The sequence below is a fragment of the Haemaphysalis longicornis genome, unplaced genomic scaffold, assembly GCF_048455015.1.
Source record: "Haemaphysalis longicornis isolate Haplotype H1 unplaced genomic scaffold, Haemaphysalis longicornis Haplotype H1 scaffold_12, whole genome shotgun sequence".
In the NCBI taxonomy this organism is placed as follows: domain Eukaryota; kingdom Metazoa; phylum Arthropoda; class Arachnida; order Ixodida; family Ixodidae; genus Haemaphysalis; species Haemaphysalis longicornis.
Genome location: NW_027526225.1, coordinates 22,440,267 through 22,463,087, shown reverse-complemented (window position 1 = coordinate 22,463,087; position 22,821 = coordinate 22,440,267). Strand labels below are relative to the sequence as shown.

Here is a 22,821-nt window from a genome sequence, read left to right as displayed (position 1 = left end):
CCTAGAGGTTTGGTGCGATAAATTCCAACAGCGAAGCCTTGTTCACGCAGTTGGCACGAGCGCAGCAGCAAGTGGAGGAGGCACAACAGAAGCTGGCTGAATCTCAGAAGCAGGTCAAGACCAACGAAAACGGTGAGAGGGCCCTGGAAAGGTGATAGGTATGAGTCTCAGTAGGGGTATTCGTTTCAGTCATAGCACGCAGGTGGTTACTCAGATGCTGCTGTTTAGTATACAAACGATGGCTTGGTGTCTAAGACTTCGTGCTGCTGCTACAATTGAAGCCAGGAATTTGATTCCAAGATCTGGGCGGTGTGTTTCTGATGTAGGCGAGATACGAAAACATTCGTGTGGACAAGATTTTAGCTCTCATTGAACATACCTGAGCAGTTCTAACTGATATCAACATAGCTCTCCATCACAGTGTACCTCATGGCATCGGTATATTTTCAGCTCATTGAACACCTGTTCAATTTGAATGCTTGAAACTTGTTAGGTATACAGTCAAACCCCAGTGTATTGAACCCACTTACATCGAGTTATCCTTTATATCGAACTATTTCTGGACACGATGCATTTACAATGAGAAAATGTAGCAAAAACTATGTTTATATCGAACAAAAATACCATCGAAAACCGATATATCGAATGCGAAATGCCGCAGAAGTGCCCCCCCAAGTTGGCTTTCCCTCGGGACGGTTTTTCCGGGTTCTTTTTTCTCCTGCTCCCTGTTTCCATTTTGAGCGGTTTTCGAAAGAGTGCGTGGTTTGTTTCTGCAGAATAAAAGAGCTAGCGTTTGTTCGGCCCACGATTTATCCCACCCTCTCATGCAGTGATCCAGTGGCTGAACAAGCAGCTGAACGCCTGCCAGACGCAGCAACAGGAGAAGCGGGGCAGCCCTGTGGGCCTGTCCTCCAGCAAGCAGGTGGGCCACTGGAGGGAGTCGAATCGTCCTTGTTTGGAAAGCGCTTGTCCGTCTTTTTAAGGGGCCCTGAAGACAAAATACAAGTTTGGTGCTTTAAACAGACCGCACTGCTTTTTCCTGATGACAGTGACATTACTTTTATCGCAAACTTCAAGGTATCGAGGAAAATAGATAGAGCAGTGGCGACTCCTCAGCCATTTTCTGGTGAGGTCTCTAAGATGTAACAGAGAGGTCGTGGGTTCGATTCCCGGCCGCGGCGGCCGCTTTTCTGATAGAGGCGAAAAGCGAAAAAGTCTGTGTGTACGAGATTTCGGTGCACGTTGAAGATCCCCAGGTGGTCGAAATCAATCTGGAGCCTTCCGCCACGGCGCGCCTCATCACTTGCATTGCGTCGGCGCTATAACCCTACAATCAATCAATGAATCAAGATGTAGCAGAAATTGTTTGTGCGGTTGGTGGCTGTCAAACCTAAGCCACTGCCGAGGAGCATGACTGGGAGACTGTAGTGGGGCCTCTAGTTTTGTTTGCGAATGTGCAGTTAACACCATAATGACTATGTCCACGGTGCTGGCATCTAGTGCATCACTGCTGCCAATATTGGGTCACCATATCAAGAAATTTCAGAGTTTCTCCATAGTTCTTGCATTTTTTTTCGTTAGAGAAACGTCTTTCATGGCTAGAATGTAGCTGAGTTAGGTGCGAAAGGCCAGTTCTTTCAAGTTGAACAGAGTCGTAGTGTGTCGTCATGGCCCCTATAACGAGGCCACTGGGAACCTGCGAAAGCCTCTTGCTGCTTCTCGTCCTGTTCCAGTTCACGAGCCCGCTTGGCCAGACGCCAACGTACCCAACCGCCCGCAACTTTGCGTTTCCCGGCACTGGCGGAACGGCCGCATTGTTGCAAGGCCAGGTATGTGTGCTTTGGTGGTCAAATTAAATTGAAACGAAAACACCACCAAGTGAGAGAGTTGAAACCCTTGTGTTTTATAAGGAATAATTATTTAGCTATGTGCTTTTATGTCGGCTTCTCTTGCTGTTCAGTGGTGTCTTTTTTAGAGAGAACAAAATTTTGATTTATAGTAGTCCTGAGAATTGTAACTTCAGAAATTGTTTGCGTAGTGCATAGAAGTTATTGGAGGGTTGCACAATGTATTTCTACGTTGACGGTCAATGCTTGTGGAATGCGAAGTGCCATGTTTAGAGAACTACTCCCACAAATGTCCCGAGAAATGCTTCTCTCATTCAAAAATCACTGCACGTGTACTGATTCTATATATATCTATCTCCTTCATCATCATCGTCATCGGCCTGTCTCAGGACGAAGGCCTCTCTTATTGATTTCCAGCTGCTCCCATCCTGGGCTGCCGGAATTCATTCCTTGCCCCCGACTTTTATTCTTATCCCTCCAACGAGTTATTGGTCTTCTACTACTTCTAGTCCAGTCTCTCAGTGGCCACTCTGTTTCTTGGAGGCAAAGAGAAAAAAAAAATCAGCGAACTCACAAAAATAGTTGACAAGCATTGACAAATCTGGCTAAGTGGGAAGATAGGGGACAATGCCAACTGGAAGTGATTGATTCTCTGTCCTTATCTCCTGTTGAACCCATTTGAGGTCAAAACTGGCGTGTCAGCCTTCAGATAGAGTGAGGGTTCTGACGACGTGCTGGGGGCCGCATAATTTTGCCACACCGCAGGTTACCAACCCCTGTACTGGAAGATAGAGGTGTGTCATGCGGGGGACGGACCAATAGGGAACGCGGGTCCTTTTTGCGATGAAAAGAATTGTACGGAGAGCCGGTGTTCCCCAGAGAACTGTTGCAGCCAGCGCCACCTAAAAGTTTCTTTAAACCAAACTGAACATTTATTTAAAAGAAGCTTTATAAAACTTTATGCCATAAAATGGAGAAATAAGGCTATTTTAAGGCTGTAAATAAGGATGAATTTAGCAAGCAAAACTCGTGAAGCCAACTGGTAAGCAGTGGCTGCCAGAGGTGCTGCTGGCAGCAGGAGCTCCTCAGCAGAAATTTTCATCGAAAAATGGACTTCCCGGATCAGCCCTGGATGACACACCTCTCTCTCCTAGTACACCATAGCGGTGTCTGGTAAGTCCCCAAGTCTTTGCCACTGAAGTCATCATCAGGAGTATTTACTGATTGTGTGCCTTTCTTTTTAGTGACATAGGTAGCCTTCTGTTCACTATTTGAGAGTGATTAAAAAATGCAACCTCAGCGCATAGCAATTCTATGCCTGATTTCATTCTCGTGGTTTGGGTCAGATCGTTTCATCGACCTCTTCTTGTAATTCGTTACCAAAGCAAAAGGGGAGGGAGGAGGGTCTTTGCATATGTCTTTTTGGCATTACTTTTGATTTCCTGGTATTTGTCTTTAATCGTATCACTAAGCAGCAGTACAGTTCCTGCAGCATCTTTTGTTGCTCATCCTCTGACTAATTGGACAAGCAACGTTATCCACAAATATTAAGTGGCAATAGTGTTTCCTATTTACTTGCCCGTCTGTGTCCTCCCATTTGAGCTTCCTGAATACCCTCGAGGCACGCTGTAAATAATTTTGTTGAGAAGGTGCCTTTGTGTCCGATGCCTTTCCTGATAAGGAGCTTTCTTAGCTTTTCGCAGAAGATAATTGTGCCTGAACAGCCTTCATATATGTCCTCTAAGAGCTCTGTAAACGTCTCCTGTACTCCTTGGTCTCAATGGTTTTATTACTGTGGCATTGTTGACTGAATTAGAGGCATTTTCATCACCCATAAATGCCATTTAAAGGGGTTGATTGTACTCTGTAGGTTTCTCTACTGGGTGGTTAATAGAGTGAACGTGACTCATCAATGAATAGCCTTTCCTAAATCCTAGCTCTTCCTCTGTTGAAAGGGTCATGCTAGAGACCTTTCACAGAAACGCGCACAAAAAACACATGCTTTGTCGTGTTTTCGCCGTCTTGACGACATGGTGTATTTATTTTTGTGTCGTGCACTTTGTCGTGAAGACGGCACATACACGACAAAGTGTGCATTCTTTTGTGTTCATCTCTGAGAAAGGTGCCTCGTGCGACCTTTTCAAATGATGTTCCACCAACTAACCTGACGCCAAACTTTACTGTCTGTTCTCTGCGTTGTTGGGAACCTAGGGTGTCGCTTATGAGATTAATTACCTTTGTATACAGCAGAGAGTAGGCTGATGGGTTTCTAATTCTTCAGCTCTTTAACCTCAACCTTCGTAAAGAATTTTTTTTACAATAGTTAGAGGGTGTATGCCAGTAACACACAAATCTCAAATCGGTTCGCAGATGGTGGATGTCCAGCCCGAATTCAACCTGTTTCTCCTCCTCTTTTAACTTCATAGCTGATGCAGGTGCATGGTTGTAATTCCTGGCGTGTAATATTTGCATAACAGTATGAATTAAAATTGGTTGGTGTCTTTTAGGGGTAGTGGCAGCTTGAAAGTCCTGAGGCATTCCAAGGACCATTTTGCTGTAAGCTCTACAAGTGCTGCAGGGTCTCCCCTCTCTGTTACGGGACCCACGGTTATTTCGTTGTCTTCCCTCTCCCTCTCTTCATCCCTCTGGATGTCTTCTCCACCTTATCTTTAGTTATTGCAGGCACCTTGCAAACAACCCGCTGCAGTGGCTTAGTGGCTAAGGCGTTGCGCTGCTGAGCACGAGGACGCGGGTTCGATTACCGGCCACGGCGGCCGCTTTTCTGATGGAGGCGAAAAGCAAAAACACCCGAGTGTACGAGATTTCGGCGCACGTTAAACATCCCCAGGTGGTCAAAATTAATTCGGAGCCCTCTACTACGGCGCGCCTCATCGGCTGCTTTGTGTCGGCGCGTTAAACCCTACAATCAATCAGTCAACTTTGCTAACAGAGTTTGTCAACATCACTAGCGCACAAATGTGAACACAACCTTTCCACCACTTTGCTGTTCCACTCATGTTGTTCATTATGCCACCAGGTTCATTTGCGAGTGCATGCATTCCAACTCTGCTCTGAATTACCCGTATAGCGCCATTTCTTTTGCTTGTTTCAACATTAAGGGTCACACTGAGGAAATGTGAAAAAAGGAAAAAGATTGGCATGCTCATAATTGCTGAAACAAATTGTAGAAAGAGGGACAAGGTTTCAAAAGCTAAGCTTTAGAAGAAACTTTGAATACAAGTTTGGCTTTCTAACAAATGTGTATTTATGACTGTGTTCAATTCAGCAGTTTAAATGTGGCCCCGTGAAGTTGTAGAAAAAATACAGGTGTACGATCACTTACTCTCACAGAGGTTTTCGAGCAGCAGTGCAATGGCTGCCCCTCTAGGAATAGAGTAAACCCTCGATAACTCAAAGTCGTAAAATACGCTGAAAATTTCGAGATAAGCAGAGTTTCGAGCTAAGAGAAATGCTGAAAATTTGTGGCCAGCTCGCTGAATTAAGAGCTGATGCTGGTAGCAAAAGCTCCACTGCACAGGGGTGCTTTCATAATAAAGGCAAAAATGTCTGCAGGAAAAACCAATTTTTATTATTGCGGAAAAAAGAACCGCGCCGCGGTGGCTCAGTGGCTAAGGCGTTGCACTGCTGAGCACGAGGTCGCGGGTTCGATTCCCGGCCGTGGTGGCCGCTTTTCTGATGGAGGCGAAAAGCAAAAACGCCCGTGTGTGCGAGATTTCGGCGCACGTTAAAGATCCCCAGGTGGTCAAAATTAATCCGGAGCCCTCCACTACGGCGCACCTCATCGCCTGCGTTGCGTCGGCGCGTTAAACCCTACAATCAATCAAAAAAAGAACCGCGGGGTGCTCGCCTGTTTCACGGTCGTATCTGGTCCCAGAAAAGCATTCTCAAGCCTGCTCCATGCATCACATCAGTTGTTGGTTGCCATTGCTACATTCTACCTTGTTGCAAAACAGGCGCAGCATCTTTGTCGGTTCTGCCGTCGTAGGCACTTCTTGAGGCTCCTCTTCGTTCTCATGATCTGCTGCATCGCCCACAGCTCTCTTCAGTGATGTAGGCGTCGGATTGCATTCTGGTAATAGGAACGTCCGCCTCGAACAGCACAAATTTGCCTTTCCCGACTGCGTCCGTTGCACAGTGGGAGCTAAGCTTAGAACAAACACCTTATCAGCTGTCTATAGCGGACTTTGCTTTGTGTCCTCTCTGTCAACATTTCAAGATATCTGTGGTCCCCCGAAAAAGCGTTTCGAGATAAAGGGGGACAAATACATGGCACCTATGGGAGGTAAATGCACGGCGAAAAAAAATTTTGACTTTACCGATATTTCGAGATATCCGAGTTCGAGTTAACGAGGGACTACTGTATCTTGCGTTTGCACTGTACATGTTTTGCAGGTACCCTTTTCTAACGCTGTCCCTGGTGTCAGGCAACAATCTCCTGTTGTGCCCAAAGGGAATGGGTAAGTATTATGTATGCAGCCGCTATAGTACGTGCAATGCTCAAAAAGGTTTTAGGTTGCATCATTTCCGTAAAATTCCAGAAGGTGATTGAACACTGCTACCACATCAATGAAGGCTACTCAGTAAAAATAAAGAAGGGAGGGGTGGGGTATGTATGCTTGAAGCATCACTGTCCTGTTTCATTGCCCTCAGGCAGAACACTGAGTTGCTTAATTTCTGGATCCAGTGACTGTTTCCAACGGAGGCACATTGCAGACACACTGCATGGGCAGTATGAATTATTTCCCCTCCACTTCAGCAAGGGTCCTTGAAAAAGTTCCTTTTATTTTATTTCCCAATTTGCGTGTCACATCAGCATGAAACCACTGTCGTAAAGGGGTGAAAAGTTCCCACACACCAGAAGTTTTTGAACAGGAAATGATTGGTTCATGCTAGGCACTCCTGTCGTTCTTAATTTTGTTTAGTGCAAGTGCACTAGTGCCCCATCTCGTAAAGAAACATTTGTTGTTCTGTCAATAACGTTCACAGAGTGAAATAATGTCGCACGAGCTAGAAAGAGCTGCCGTAAATGGCAATGGGGAGCGTGGGAGCTGTTTCCAACGGATGTACAGAGAACGACATGTAGAGAGGGGGTAAGCGTATTTATAGCCCAGGATCTGGTTTACATGGCCTTATTGACTCCGGGTAGTTTTATAGACTGGACAGGCTAAAAATAAAAAGTTCGCCAGAAATTAATGCTCAGTGTCACATTGTCAAGCTGAACAGCATAAACAACGTCAAGCTCAATGTGTCCACTTTGACCCTGACGTAATGGCTAAACTATGGGCACAAGCTGTGGAGAAACAGGAGTAAAAAAATTTTGAGATACAAACAAATCCGTTTAAAAATAAAAATATTCAAGATAGCCAAAAGATTTAGAGCTCTTTCACTATTGTGAAGACGGAAAGTCAGTGAAGCTGTTTTGGTGGATAACCATGTTGAGTTATGTTTGCTGACTTACTGTATTTATCGAATGAAGACACATGCGCATACCTTCTTTAGAATTACCGCTAAATTAATTCCCATATGATTTGTTTCAGGAGAGTGATAGTTCTGATAAAACAAGAGATACAGCCGTTCTCTGTAGCCACATTTTCTTTGTACACGGCAGGGGCGTAGCCGGGGGTGTGTGTCGTTGTCAGAACTACCCCCAAAACTTTACTAAAGCTGAGAAAATGACCAAAATGTTGTTCGGGCGTGGGCTTTTTTTTTTTTTTTGAGGTGAGAGCGTGTGATACTTTTAAAAATATTTCTGGCTACGCCACTTGTATACGGCCACGTATTGACAGCCGACGGGAGTTCTGCAACTTTTATAACTTCACTGAGGATTAGGACAAGTAAATGAAACGCGACGTAATCATAGGGTCTTCTTACTGGCCAATTTCTCGTAGAATTTTTTTTGAGGTACCTACATTAGATTGACAGCTATGGGGCATAGCTTTGAAGTGAACGCATACGATTCTTTGTCGATGTAACCTGATAGACGCACGCAATTTCGGTCAGAACCCAGTGCAAGACAACTTTGCCATAAAATAACCAAGCGACATTCCCTCCCCTCACTAGAATGCTACCCCTAGCATTCACATTAGTACTAAGGCTTCTCATTTTCTTTCTCTCTCCCTCGACAGGGACCCCCTCATAGACCCCCGATTCCTGCAGCCCATGGGTGACCCCACAGCACACAGGCTGCCTGGCGCCATGGCTGCTGCTGCTGCAGTGACATCTCCCGAGATGCCCCTAGGAGGAGCAGCTGCCATCATCACCCGCCAGGTGGCGCCCGCTACCACCACCCCGGCGCGGCCGCACTACCCTGCTTCCACGACCAGGCCCTCCTGACATCTCTCCCTCTCCCCTGTATAGTAAAACGAAATTTACCGGTTGAATCGAAAGTGCGTAGATATAAGTATGAGCGAAGTAACACGGTGAAGGAATACATTTTGCACAAAAACAACGTCCTGTTCCGTGTACTATTTTTCCGCAACACAAGGACTCTGGGACTAGAAAAGGGGTAAAGGAAATAGGTGCACGTTGAGAAGCGTCGTTTCATCTACGGACCCAGATCTCTGGTTTTACTTGTCCTGTTTACATGTAAGCGAGAAATCCTCCCTTCATCATATTTAGCCACAATATAGTGCAAGTCATGTTGTGAAAGGTCAGCTGTTGGGTTTTAGTTTAGTAGTTTTAGGGGGATGAACAAATGACTTCCAAGCTTTTCAATGCACAAAACGCCCTATCACAACTTGTTCGGTTGGAAGCTGTGTCTGGCCTGAAATGTGGATTGAACAATTCCAACTTGGATGCTGCCATATTGCTGAAGCATGCCAGTAAGTAAAGCTTTAAGTTCATATAATAGTAGCGTTGTCTGGACAACGCCATGTAGTTCCCACCTGACAATGCCCTAGTCTAGGGAGCCTGCACGTCTCACCACTCCTAACCTTAGGCTGAGTCATAACTGCCTGCGGTTGGTGTGGCTCTTGGTTGAAGCGTAAAGGAACGGCCACGAACGCAAATACCAGTGTTTCTCGCTGGCACTGCTGAGGAGACAAAACCAGTGAAACTCAACAAGCTTTATTGCATGTTTAGAAGTACACATGTACAGGGGTTGCAAGCGCAGATATGTGAGTGAGTCTGCATTTTGTATACACAGAAAACCCTCATGGCAAACGACATTTCGACATTTTTTCAGTTTGGCCCAGCCTGTGTTCTGTGAATTTCAAATTGAAGCCGTTGAATTTGAACACTATGGTCTTCGCTTTTTCAATGTCACATTCTGCTAGTAATGCTATTAAGCACCCCTAAAATCCCACAATGTACGGACACCATCATGGTGTAACGCAAAGCTGCAAAAAACTATGTATGCTTGAAACTGTTATTCCAATTTTCTGAATGCTGTTAAGGATTGACAAAAATAATACATTGAATGTTTTACCTTTTACTGTCTAATATGTTTCACCTTTCACTTTCAAGAAAGATTTTTATCCCACCATCGCAAGTTGTCACCTACAAATACAATTTTGCTGTGATGAGGGCTCACTGTATTCAATACAAGTGCTACACAAGCTCAATATCGTGGCAAGTGCCTAAGATATGCAGACAGTGACGAAAGCTCGGTGTAGAGTGAACCGCAACAAGAATTGTAGGTGGGCTAGCTGGTACGCAATTTGGCATGAAACAGCACAAAAACGCAGGACAGAACTAACAGTACAGGCACAGTGCTGTGTTTGTCTGCTCTTAGTTACATCCTGTGTCTTCTCACTGTTTCATGCCAAATTGCTGTGGAGTGTCAGGCATTCGCGTTTGTTCGGTTTCAAACACTTGTTATGCCTTCTGAAGAGAATCTGGTGTCTCTAAAGCCATTTTCAGCCTAATGCCCAAGCACAACAATATGTTTACGCTATAGTTTTGTGCTTTCCCACATTTGATTTCAGGCACTATTCAATTGATACCAGCGTATATAAATTGTTTGTGTATAAACGTGGCTGTTTCTCACTTCCTGGCTGATATTTTGTGGCTTCTGCAGGCGCATAGTTTGCTGTACTATGGCAAATGCCTGTGGGTATTAAGGCAGCGATGTTCCCAAGCAGCCAACAGCAACAGAATTGCCAAGCACGAATTAAAATTATCTTAAAGAATAACAAATAATAAAAGCTACAGAACAGTAGTAGTTAGGGAACCACGAGACAACTTTGCTCTATTTGAAAGGTTGAGCAGGTCATGTTGTGCAATTTTTTTCGGCTAGGAATCTTACTGCCATTACTCGGGAATTATTGTTTAAGGGGGCACACTGGTCTTAAACCAAAATAGTTTATTTTTACAGTTATGATGATGAAAATTGGGGGCGTATGCAGTTTTTCATTCTGATTGTAGATATAAAATTTGTTTTGGTCTAAAAGACTATTTTACTGTTTGATTTTTTTTTGACAGCCTTTGTAAAAAAACTGCTGGAGGGACACAGGTGAAGAAGGTACCAGTGAACTGAGCACAAATCAAGGAGTGCAATATGGCTAACAGTATCGTTCTATCTGGTCTGTAGCAGAAGTTGCGACCGTTTGAAGTTTGGGCCTGGAAGGCAAAACCGGTTTTTTTTTTTTGGCTCCCACATTTCGAACCCAAACTTCAAACGGTCACAACTTCTGCTACAGACCAGATAGAACGATACTGTTAGCCTTATTGCACTCCTTGGTTTGCGCTCAGTTCACTGGTACCTTCTTCACCTGTGTCCCTCCAGCAGTTCTTTTACAAAGGCTGCCAAAAAAAAAATCAAACAGCAAAATATTAAAAAGATGCAGCCATAGCTCTCACTTCTGACTTCTGTGGCAATATGTTCCCATGGCACGCCAGCTGAAACGACGACAAAGCTGCAATGCCATTGTTCATAACAAAATATAATCGTAAAAATTAATGCAAAAATGTAGTCATTTATGAGTAATACTGCATATGTAGCGTTCACTAAGCTCGATGCAGGAACAAGAACTGTGTTCATTACACAACCATGGTGCCATGAAAATGAGATTTAAAGTGAATGTAAAACGACTAGAACAAAAATGTGGAAAAACATTTGAATACAAGTTTGTAAACAGTACAGTAAGAAAAAGTGATGTTTTGAGCCGCTTTAAACTGCACAGTACTGTTCGTTGGTGAGACTAGAAGTGCTAAAGCCCATTGTTCGCATGAACCAAATGGTGGATACCAATAACCAAGTTTTGCCACTTGCATTCGTTTGAACTAAGCAGGAATATAAGTATCTGAGAAGGATTACGAAGTCACGTATTATCTCCAAATAATCCGAAATTTTAAATAGTTCCGACTCGAATTTTAACATTTCACCGCAATGCATTGTAAAGCACATGACGGCACTACTTTTGTCTCAAACTTGCCTAGATGAATTCACAAAATATTCAACACACACTTAACGGGCTCCACTACAAAGTGACTAAATACACAAAACATTCAACACACACTTAACGGGCTCCACTACAAAGTGACTACAGCCACACAAACAGCAAAGCACGTACGACTGAACAACGGTCCATTGAAAGACTTGTAAACAGCTTCCATCGTACGCCAACAAACTGATGTCAACAGGTGGACACATGTATACATAGACAAAAAATGAAAGACAAAAAGGCCGAACATAACAGCAACCATATTTAAGCGGCGTGCCTATGAGCTAACAGGTGCATTTTCCCTGACTGCTAACACCACGAAAACAGTGCCCGCTGCAGCAACCTTCGTGTTTTGTGAAAGCTGGCGTGTCTTACATTAAAAATGCAAAACTATGAATACTCAGTGAAAAATAAAAACCAAAAAGGTAGCTTTGATAAATAAAAGCCTGACAATGCAGTAAGAACAAACGCGTGGAGAAGCAAAGCACATTTTACCAGTGCGATGACAAGTTGCTGACAGAATTGTTCGTACGCGTTCAGGAAAGAGTATAAGAACTATGAAACAAACAAGCACCAGAGAATGAATTGCAGGCTTAGTAACTTGATAAAGCGTCTACACGCTCAAATGTCATCACTAGCTCGTCATCAAAAGCAGGCAGAACTACAACAAAGCAGTGAAAGTACAATTGACCAACCTTCCTTTTCACAACGTGCCAGGGAAGACAAGGTTTCGCCAAAATTCGACCCCGTAGGAGAAAAGTCCGCGATGGCGGTAGCACCAATTCGGGTGTAGGTGGATGGCGGCCGTCGTCACGAGGGAAGGCGTAGGGTGTGGCTGAGCCTCACAAGGCCTCACAGGAAGATGTCGTGTGCCTTGGTGAAGCTCTCTTCGTCCTTTGCTCTCTCCCTGGCTTCGTCGATGCCGCCGACCGTCGGGACGCCACAGGGTAGCTCCAGCAGCTCTTTCTCAAACCCCATGATGTTTTCTGCCTCGCCTGGAAAAAGAAGCGGTCCCTTGGAACTTTTTTTTTTTAATAGGTTTACATACCATGTTCTGCGAAAATGCGGCGACACAACTACGGTGGTACTGAAAATCTCATTAGCTGAGATGTCAACATATCCACCGACAGTTCTCATCCCGTAACAAAAGTACACACTGGCCTATGGTCCCCATTAGCTGTGACTCGTCATGTGACCGCGAACGCGGGTATGCACTGGTCTGATGTCCCTGCATCATGTGGCTGCAAGGGGTGTACGGCAACTTGATGTTAGGCCTAACATTAGGCTTAACATTATGCTTTGAAGTCTAGCCTCATATGCCAGTGCATGTAGTTTTATATCAACATAGTTTAGCATTCCTAGGCACATCGTTACACTCAGTGCCAATGTTACCTAACATAGTCTGAATATGTGACAACTTTGTATTACCGATCTTTGAAACTATTTCGCCGCGAATGCCCGATATTGTTGTTAGTGAACAGGGCATATTGAACATGCTTGTGAAACTTGATATGAGAAAATCTTCTGAACCCGACAATATCCCTAACGCTTTCTTAAAGAGATACACTGAATGGATCTCGAAGTACCTCCATGTTCTTTTTACAAAATCGCTGCGCGAAGGCCAGGTTCCGGACGACTGGAAAACAGCCAGAGTCAAGCCTATCCATAAATCAGGAAACAAGCAGAGTGTCAAAAATTATCGTCGTGTCTCGCTAACATCAACCGTTTGTAAGCTTCTCGAACACATTATCCACAATAGTATTTCATATTTTCTGGATGAACATAATATCTTAAACCAACATCAGCATGGATTCAGGAAGGGATTTTCAACAACGACACAATTGGTATCAACAATACACGACTTCGCTACTTCAATAATGGCAAACAAAGCGATGCAATTTTTATGGATTTTTCGAAAGCTTTTGACAAGGTTTCAAGGTTAGAAAAAATTCTCGGGAATGATCAACTTATTAAATGGATATCGGCCTACTTGAAAAACAGGGAACAATTTGTAGTTTTTAAAAATCATTCCTCTCACAGGGTTGCTGTTGACTCTGGCGTCCCCCAAGGGTCGGTTCTGGGTCCCCTTCTATTTATTTTGTATATTAACGACATAGTAAATGATATCCCTGTAAATATTAGGCTCTATGCGGACGATTGCATTATTTACTCTGAAATGGAATCCCCAAAGGACCAAGTTTTGTTAAACGAGTTGCTAAACAAGGTTGTTTCCTGGTGCGAGGCTTGGCAAATGTCAATCAATTTTGAAAAAACGGTGTACATGTCCATTTCTCATAAGAAAAACCAATTAAATTTTCAATACTCTGCAAACAATGCCATTCTTTCCAAGGTTCAATCCTACAAATATCTTGGGTTATGGATAACCAACGATCTTAATTGGACAAAACACATTGACATAGTAACTTCCAAGGCTAATCAGAAACTCTTCTTTTTAAGAAGGACTTTGAAACTTTCACCTCCATCCGTCCGTATTCTTGCCTACAAATCAATAGTCCTACCCATACTTGATTATGCAGCGGTGATCTGGGATCCATTTACTCAAATTAACATTCATAAAGTAGAAAAAATACAAAGAAGAGCAGTTCGCTTCATATATAACAGTTATGGACGCACCTCGGTAACTGAACTGTTAGTCAGAGCCAACTTACCCTCAATTTCAGAAAGAAACCGCATATCCCGAATAAAATATTTATACCAATTAGTTAATGGGCATTACAAGATAGATATTGGAAAAATTATTTCATTTTCTTCAGGTTACGCCACTAGACAACGCCATGTTCGTACAATAACTCCGTTCCGTACCTGCAATAATTGCTTCAAATATTCTTTTTTCCCTAGAACTGTGCAGGATTGGAATAGTTTAAATAACCATCAAGTTACAAAACAATCTTTAGCATCCTTTGCTGCTGGTCTAGAATAGCAGATAAAATAATTTTACTTCTGTGCTAGCTTGGTTTTCTTTTGATAAAATGAGACTGATGTTTCATCTGTACTATTTTTGTTACGTTTGATTACGTTTGTAAAACGCAAGTGATGTTTCTTTTTTTTTACTTGTGGTATATGGCTGCCTACTATATGAAATGTGAGTGACTGTTCCATTTGTTTGCCTGGTGTTATATGCTAATATTTCCGTCTCTTGTACCCACCTGCGAAAATCCCTCCAGGGGATTGCAGTACCCATAAATAAATAAATAAATAAATAGGGTTAAAGGGACCCTGCAACACGTACCATTGACTACTACGAATGTATTTTGGGGTAAAGTCTATTCTCCCAGCAATCTCCTCCCACAAGAATTGTGAAAATCCATTCACTATCACAGAAACTACGTGCGGTGAGAAATCGACTGTGGACAATGCAATGAAAGCTGTGCGCTCTCTCCCAGAGAGGGGGGCGGCTTGCGGCGTTCTCTTCCGTGGCCTTCGATAGATCGCAGGCCAGGGAGTTTTCTCCTTTTCTCCGCAACATGGAGGGGTCTGTTTCCGATCTGGTGCCACAAAAAAGCAGGCATGGGTGCCTGCTCGCAAGCACACGCTCCTGCTGGTAGGGCGTTTCTGATGCAATAAACGTTTGTTGTCGAGTGGTCTGGTTGAAAGGGAAGTATTGAGCTCATCACTCAAACCCCGCGCGCACTCAAAGCACAAAAGAAAAAAAAAAGGCAAAACTGTGCCCACAGGTTCAGGCATAGAAGAGGTTTGCACCCAGCGCTGAAGACGGCGTATCGTCACAGGAAATGCGAGAAATCAGCCGCAAAGTTGACCAGTGACAGCCGATCGGACAGCTATGGCCTCAATGATGTCGTTTAGGCCATGCCAGGGGTCCATAATGAGGAGAACTGAAGAGAGCGCGGCTGGTTTTTCGTAGTCCTTCACAGCGATTTGCACGCTCACCGCTTCACGTGCAATATTTCACTCGGGTATTTCTGGTAGTGTAAGCTAAGCGTCGCGCAGGTTTACTTGCACTGCTCAAAGAGTGTTGCAGGGTCCCTTTGACAACATAGTGACTCGGATAGGCCTGCCAGTGACAATGACAGCCGACACGGTCAATGCACAAATTCCCATTTGGCGGTGATGTCAACGTGCCCACCTGCATTATCTGCATACCCGCTCGAGGGAATTGGACAATGACTATTAGAAGCTCATAGCCAATTTATATGGACATACTTGTAGCGTGAAGTAAACATTTAAGGCTATTGCCCACAACACACATCAGGGGTCTTTGGTATCTATGCTTTTTCTTTCATTTTTGCAGTGTTGGGACTTTCCGGAGTGTCGTTCTCAGCCCCCTCGCCTCACTTCCTCTCACCCAAAACATTTCTTATGCCACTGGCTATTTGTTACGACAAGCACACTTGCCTATGAATAGGCCCCTGCTCTGACGTTTTCTAAGGTAGGCATGCATTTTTCTGTTTCGCTGCAGCTGTCACTGTCGGGCACAACACTTAATGAAAAAAAAAAAAAAAAAGCTGTGCAAGAACAGCCCCTGAAAAGCCACCAAATTTTGAGCATTGGTGACCCCTACAGCGGACAGCATCACTATAGTGCGGGTATGCGCCGATGGCATCCCCACTGGCTGCGATGGGACTATGTGGTATGCAGAAGTGCCCTACTTTGGTCTGTAAGCAAAACTTGGTCTGTGCAAACCAACGCAGCTAATGACTGCCACAGCATGCTGCAGCAGTCTTTGGCTGACGATGGCACTGCCTACAACTACTTGGTTGAAAAGTCCATAGGTCGTTTTCGAAGAACGAACATGATGAAAGTCAACAGTTAAATACGTACACACGCTCCCCGAAGCACTCCTCACTAACACGAGATGCGGATGACAGCCTTGCAGAGGGAGTCCACGATTGTGCTTCCTATTCTACTGTTTACCCCCCCCAACACAGTCTTTCTTGAGGAGCAGCTTTGCAGTGCCACTCCGCGTGTGGGTGAAAGTCTGACAGGGATATGAGGAATGGCTCAACCCCTGGTTGGGGAAGGGAAGGTTATGGTGGTTAATGTGTCCTGACAACTGTGCCGGCCAATCCTAGTTCTCTGTTAAATCAAAGTGCACTGGGGGATTGTTGTAGGCTGTTGGCTTACCCTTGATCCGTACAAGCTTGCTCCCGTAAGCCAAGTCGCCTTGGTAAGCCAGCACGAATGTCATGGGTAGAATGGGTGTCAGCAGAGACAACCTCTTGGTTCGTCGAAACCTGTCGCGAGGGGCGACAAAACGGACAAGTTCTCGTCATCCGAGGTTGCGAGCTGGACTAGCTGTTACACAGTACCAGACTTGCAACTGGTGTTGGCTGGTTTGTGGTTAATAACAAACTTTCCAGGACCCAATGCCGAATGGTTGCAGGCTTCTCAAGTGAAACTTGTTCAAAGCCTTGTCTGGAGTCACCGGAATTGGACACTTCGTGACTGAAACAGCTATCAGAAGCTGCGCACAGCTATCACATTCAGGGCCAAATGGACACCAACAAGGAACAAAAAGTGCTGGTAGCTGCTTTGTGAAGTTCCCGCAGCTGAGAAACCGAAGATGAAGCATGGTGCCTACTTAGACAACATCCATCCACGAGGTGTGAATTAGAGAAATTTAAATACACTAGTGTGGATAAAAACATGCATGTTCTAAACTTGAATATATTTTGCTACTACATTAACCCCTTGATATGACCACCGTGGTATGTGCATCTAGCAATTCAGCTGTTCCCACGAGAGGCTCAATTCAGCTTATGCGGTGATCAAAAATCCTGTAAATGTGATGTGCCGTGAAGCTCTTAATGATTAAGATGCTAGTCAGTGCACGCACTGCATATGCTGATCAGTCGTGAAACACTTAAATCCTTCAATGTAGCCGAATCTTATTTTGGGTTTTTTTTTTTGACCGGGCATTGTGCTGGCAAAAAAATTTCTGCGTAATTTTTCTAGGTGTAGTTATTTTTGTAGTAATTGTAAATTTTGGCTGCCTCAAATGTAATGCTGCAAAAATTTTTTTTTTTTTACATTCAGTTGGTTCTTCAAATCTTCAATTTTGGTTGCCTCACTTAAGTTTCGACGAAAATCAAGCCATCTTACTAGCTTATGTCCTAGAAATATTCCAGCGCAAACGGCCGATTTCTAGCCGCTGTGCGCGGTCTGTGCTCAAAAACTGCATACATACCCCGCGAAAAGTCCAGCACTGGAGACGACATAAAACGCCGTAAGCCAAAAGAAAAGCTCCCGGGCTTTCGCAATCTTCAGAGCCAGCATTCGTTGGTGCATCAGGTGCTTCATGTAGATCTGTCTCTCCAGCTGCGGCAATAAAGCGTTACAACGGCAACAGATAAAGATCAACAGTCGATAAAAAAATTTAAAAAGCGGTACGATCGAGCTCTTACTTGGAGGTTTTGCATTTCCAACTGGTGCTTGACGGTATTCTCGACAGGGTGGCTCCACGTAGTACCCATCCTCGTTTTTTGGTAAACAACGCAATACTACTTTTTCCCCTTCGGTAGCGCCGCAAATAAACGTGTTTCGTTGCCAGAAGCACCACTACCTGTCCACGTCAGGAACCGAAAGCTGCGGGTAAGTGGCTTAGTACGTTCAATCACGATGCACAAGCAGCGTTTACTTTAGTTAAGGGCTCTGGGTTACTTACAGGTGAACAAAAATGGTAGATATATTTGAATATTTCAGACTTTCTCTACGCAATTTCCATAATGAGCACTGCGGTGGCCTTCTTTTGAAGCAGAACTCTTTTTTGCACTCGGCGCCTCCTGAGGGCACAAGTCGCCACTAATGAATGCGCTGTTTCAACGCAAGCTTTCTTACATTCCGTAGATGTATACTTCAACACAAATTTTAACATATTTTTATTCAGTGTGTGTTTTTTGTTAGGCAATAAAATAATTGACTCATTTGTTTTCACTGCCAAGTTTTTAAATCTACTGGTACTTTCGGAGTGGCCGCAAGCGATAAGTCAAGGCCTAGCAACACTGTGATGATTTGAAAATGGCTTCCGAGTTCTCGCGTACGCGATAAACGCTGCATTTAATTTCAAACTTGTTTGTGCGCGATAACCACGACTCCGATCATGAATCGATAGCCACGGCGAGTGACTGCGTCCACGGTGAGTAGCGCGCCGGAGGCGTGAATGAAGTGACAACGTGATCGGAGTCGGCGAAGCGGTTTGTTTTTCTTACGAGTGCCCGCCCTCCGTCCCACTTTTAGCAAGTTCGAGGCACTCGAACGACTTGAGCTGAGGTCGTACGGCAGCTATCGCGCGGCGCGTTCTGTCGCCAGGGCGTTTGAGCGAAACTGGCACGATCGCGTTTTTGTGAAAGGGTGACATTAAAGAGGAGTCGAAAGTTGTTTCGGCGTCCGCTTTGACCTCGGGTTTCTACGCTGCTGTCTTTTTCTACGGACGCAGATCGCCGATGAGTTCGCTCCCGTATGTTTGGCATTGGGCGCGCCGGGCTTTCGGGATTGGAGGGCAACGTGTAGGCGGCTCTCGCTCAAGTAAACACGTCGAAACCGCCGAATCGCACGTTCGCGGAAGTTAGACCGCGGTCGCGGCTTTGGGTGTCGCTCCGGGGGTGTCGCGTTCGGGCACCCCCGCCGGTTTCGATGTCACCTTCGACTGCGCGCTGCCCTGAGTGCGGGCGTGTGATGCATACGAGTTGCGCGTGGAACGTATAAAACTCTCCCCTCAATCTGGAAAAGAAAAAAGCAGGTCGCGCGCGTTTTATTAGAGGCGCGCTCGTGTACGAGCTTTAGTGCGTACAGGAAATCGAGTTTAACTTAATTTTTACGCCGCCGGACGTTCGCGTGTTTTCTTCAAAATTTGTTGAGCGTCGTAAACGAATTTAGGGGCATCGACCTTTTGTTTTTCCCCGTGGCGTTCGCTTTTCGTGGTTTTTATATTCAGGAAAACCGTTACCGACTCAATGTTGTCGCTTGATTTTACGCTAGGTAACGGTGACGAGATGGACGATTGGGAGAGGCAGGAGACTGGAACGGGGATCCCTTATTACGTCAAGTAAGTGCTGCGTGTTCGTCTTTTTCTGCTTTTAAACTGCGGACATTATGTTCTGACATTCAATTAAAGTCGGGCTAACACGTCTGCTTTCGGTTTTACAAAATTTAAATTTTTATGCCTGTCAAAGCAGCTCTAGAAAGTTGTTAATTATTCAACAAAGCACTTTTAGTTTTATTTCAGGGTCTGAGTATAGCAGTGGAACAAAAATGATATCTGTCGTAGTTGTATTGGAGTGTCTGCATGACGTTAAAACGGCTACAAGTGGTCGTAATCATAACTAATACCGCAGCCACCGCAAGGAGAAGACGCAATGGGACCACCCCGAAATGGTGCTCATCATCGACAAGCTCACGTCGTTCAACGACATCAAGTACGCCGCCTACAGAACTGGAGCCAAGCTCATCTACCTTCAAAAGGAACTGTTATGTGAGTAACGGGGAGCTGAAAATCTGCCGGGCATAGTTCAGGGGTGATGTTTCAAGTCGCGTTGAGGGCAGACCGTCTGTTGCATTTCCTGTGGGGGAAATTTTTGTTTTGTTTTGTTGCTTGTGCGGTCGCAGCACTGTCCAACAGCTGCTGTATGAAAAAGGACACAGATATGTCAGAGGGCTGTGTTTTTCTACGTCAGACGTGCATGCCTATAGTAACAGTTTGCCTCTAATTAGTGCTGCTTTTGGAGCAATAATAAGTATGCCGCAACGGCAGGTTGATGAACGATAGGTACTAGCTAACAAACATCTGAAAGGTTTTGGTTGTGTGTGTTTAACTCATTAAAACAGGGTTCTGTTTTTTAATCATGAATAACGCAGTAAGCGGTGTTGATGCAGGGTGCCAGCCTTGGTTTCTTGTAACATGCTCTCTAAATAAACGTTTAAATTTAGGACCCAATTAAAACTGCTCTTTTATTGTAGGTACTAGACAGGATTACACCCTGTTGCTTTGCCTTCCTAATGTGAAAACTTTTCACCTTTTTTGTCTGTTTGCATTGCATTTGAAGTTATGCACGTGAAATTTTCACACCGTGTTTTTTTGCATGCTAAGAGCAAATATGCAATCAGTTTTCTTTTTCTAATGTTGTTTAAGTTTGATGTTAAAAAATTTCTTTGTAATCTGCTAAGCACTGAACAGTTTACTTTAAATGTCCTTGTGTTCTGTAAGAACAAGTGTGTTCAACAATTGTGCGGCTATAATTTTGACTTGCTTAGTGCCAAAAGTAAGTCCGTATGAAATTTTTCGTTGTAAAGTACTAATATTTTCGTGAAATGAGTTATAGAATATTTTATAGTTGTACCACGAAGTGTTTCGTCTTCACACTTTTATTGCACTGTCCAATTCATAACCTTTTGAATTGAACAAAATTATGCAAATCTTACCAGTGCAGCCCAACATACGGGGGCAACAGTTGGTCCCATGGTAGGAAAGTTTTTGAGAAATGTTTAATGAAAGCAAAAAAAGAAGTTCGGAAATGTAAGCCAAAAATCAAAACGGTTGTTTGGAGGACCTCAGTGTGACATTCCAGTAAACATTCTTGGGAGTACTGTAATATTTAGCGAGTATGTTCTTCAGAACTTGTACATATTTAGTAAAAGTAGCATACTATATAAAGTTGACATTTTGCTTTTTTTTCCCCTGGAAATCAGAGTCCCCTCAATTCGTCGAAAACAATGGCTTGGGGGAAAAAAACGTTAGCGGGAGTATTCAGCTTGCTGTTTTTCTCCTTGTGTTTTTGTTCGGTTATACGCCGTATTTGCCGTGTGTTCCTCTTTTTTCAAGCATGATGGCATCAGTTTAGAAACCACCAGCGTGCGAAGTATGTTCATACCTGTGTTGCGAAGCTTTGCGGCTACTTTTGCAGTGACACAAAAAGAGCACCGCACCAGACGATTTAAGTTTCTAATCCGCGTCTTAAAGTTTAGAATAATAGTAATTACACTGTTGGCTGATTAAACCTGCTAAATCAGTTTACCGCAGTGTGAGAAATACCAGTTCTTAACACGTTGCGTTAACCAGCAGCATTCAGTGTGTTCTCATCCGTGTAGGACACTTCACCCTTTAATTCTATCTCTATGCTAGCTACGACAAATTGCATGCATAAATACACTCGTATATGTATGTTGTCGTGACGCCAACGCCTTCGGTAAGGGGAAAAGAACTGTATTTACATTAGAATACACACAGAACACGTCCGATTGCCGCCATCGTTCGTCATCGTCCTCTTCTACCATCATGTGCGCTCACTTCTTTCTTTTCAGGGAAATAAAGTTCCAACATTTGTTATGCGAGCACTCACAGACAGATGGAGTACAGTGTTCACCCATGTGTCCATATCGTATGCCCTTTGCTGTTCCCTTCTTTCTGGCCACTGTCGCACTCCTAATCGCCCCTTTCCCTTGCCCCCTTGGCAGTCAGCAACGTGCACGTGTCCATGCTGGGCAGCGTGTTTGGGGCGCACGGCCTGGAAGGCGCCTCGCAGCACGAGCTCCTGCTGGGCTGTGCCCAGGTGGAGGCCATCTTGGAAGACCTCTACAAGAGGGCGCCGGGAGTGCACCAGCAGAAGGTGCCGCTGCTGGCCTCGCTTGCCCTCAACCTCCTGCAGAACCTCTTCGACTCGTGAGTACTCCCTTCCTCTGCGTACAACTCGCGTGATCCCCTGCTGCTTTGGACGAAGATAGGTGGGCCCCCGTCCTTACTAATTCGCAATATTAGGCTTTTGGAGGAAATTCTCCCAAATACTAGTATTTAACCCGATTTCTCGAATTCTCTCGCTGTTCTGTTTCAAGTAATTCCTAGTGTGCTGCTTTGTCTACTCCGATTGTAAAGAGCTCAGTGCTCAACGAGTTACCAGTTGTCCTTTTTACTAATTATTGTATGGGTGAGAAGGCCGGAAAGTTTAACCGTGGCTGTGGCCCAAGTTGATGTACTGAAATTAATGCCTTTCGCAGTCAAACTGCAGACAGGCCTTTCATCGTAGAGATTTCAGAATCGTTCGTTGTTTGAAAGTTAAATTTTGAATGGCCTCCTTTCTCGGGGCGTGTGTGTGTGCCCCCCAACGCCTGCGTTATCACGAGTCGCTCCCGTGTCGCGTGCGGCGCTGTTGTCTCGCAGTCACGGGCGGGACAAACTGCAGACGACCCCTACGCCACTTTCGGGGTTGCGTTCCCTTGCCGTCCCCGGCAAACACAGGTCAACCCCCTTCCCCATCACATCATCTTCCGCCGGTTGAGGACAGTGTCGTTCTATCCCCGTTTGATTCTTTTGCCTCTGTGAAGGGGCAAAATGATATCACAGCAATCACGCTCCTTGGTAGAGAAGGGCGAGAAGGCTGTTTATTGAAAAGGCAGGAAGTTTTGCCAGCGTTTAATATCGCCTACATGCTTCCCCATTTAGGATTTGGGATATAGGAAAAAAGGCCCCAGAGAGGTGGGGGAGGAAAGAGGTAAAGAAATAAAAACTGGCATGGACTTTGCGTACAATGGTGGACTATTTGTTTTCTTTTTCTTTTTTTTTTTGCTTGTGTCGCGGGATTCACAATTTCAAAATGAGGTCA

General features: G+C 44.6%; 3 protein-coding genes across 6 annotated transcripts in view; 2 read left to right on the top strand and 1 right to left on the bottom strand.

Moving 5' to 3' along the window:
* The window catches only part of LOC144162484 (spindle assembly abnormal protein 6 homolog), a 38,076-nt gene extending 28,778 nt beyond the window's left edge, over positions 1 to 9,298 (top strand). The window contains exons 13-17 of one of the 2 annotated variants that reach the window (XM_077693036.1): positions 51 to 132; positions 831 to 922; positions 1,734 to 1,829; positions 6,261 to 6,325; positions 7,994 to 9,298. In XM_077693036.1, coding sequence (XP_077549162.1) covers positions 51 to 132; positions 831 to 922; positions 1,734 to 1,829; positions 6,261 to 6,325; positions 7,994 to 8,201 — 543 coding nt within the window. In that variant the 3' untranslated portion in view covers positions 8,202 to 9,298. The remainder of the gene's footprint in view (positions 1 to 50; positions 133 to 830; positions 923 to 1,733; positions 1,830 to 6,260; positions 6,326 to 7,993) is intronic. The other variant, XM_077693037.1, reaches the window with a different exon arrangement.
* On the bottom strand, positions 8,918 to 18,014 carry LOC144162485 (plasminogen receptor (KT)). Its single transcript, XM_077693038.1, has 5 exons — positions 17,895 to 18,014; positions 17,635 to 17,792; positions 17,418 to 17,548; positions 16,355 to 16,464; positions 8,918 to 12,246 (listed from the first exon to the last, which is right to left on the bottom strand). Exons 2-5 carry the CDS (start codon positions 17,701 to 17,703, stop codon positions 12,104 to 12,106), a joined length of 453 nt encoding a protein of 150 aa, XP_077549164.1. The 5' UTR covers positions 17,704 to 17,792; positions 17,895 to 18,014; the 3' UTR covers positions 8,918 to 12,103.
* A 190-nt stretch (positions 18,015 to 18,204) lies between these two features.
* The window catches only part of LOC144162483 (dystrophin-like), a 36,229-nt gene continuing 31,612 nt past the window's right edge, over positions 18,205 to 22,821 (top strand). For 2 of the 3 annotated variants that reach the window (XM_077693032.1, XM_077693034.1), the window contains exons 1-4: positions 18,205 to 18,365; positions 19,208 to 19,274; positions 19,564 to 19,700; positions 21,680 to 21,884. In XM_077693032.1, the coding sequence (XP_077549158.1) occupies positions 19,222 to 19,274; positions 19,564 to 19,700; positions 21,680 to 21,884 (395 nt within the window). In that variant the 5' untranslated portion in view covers positions 18,205 to 18,365; positions 19,208 to 19,221. Of the gene's footprint in view, positions 18,366 to 18,407; positions 18,687 to 19,207; positions 19,275 to 19,563; positions 19,701 to 21,679; positions 21,885 to 22,821 lie in introns of those variants that run through there. The other variant, XM_077693033.1, reaches the window with a different exon arrangement.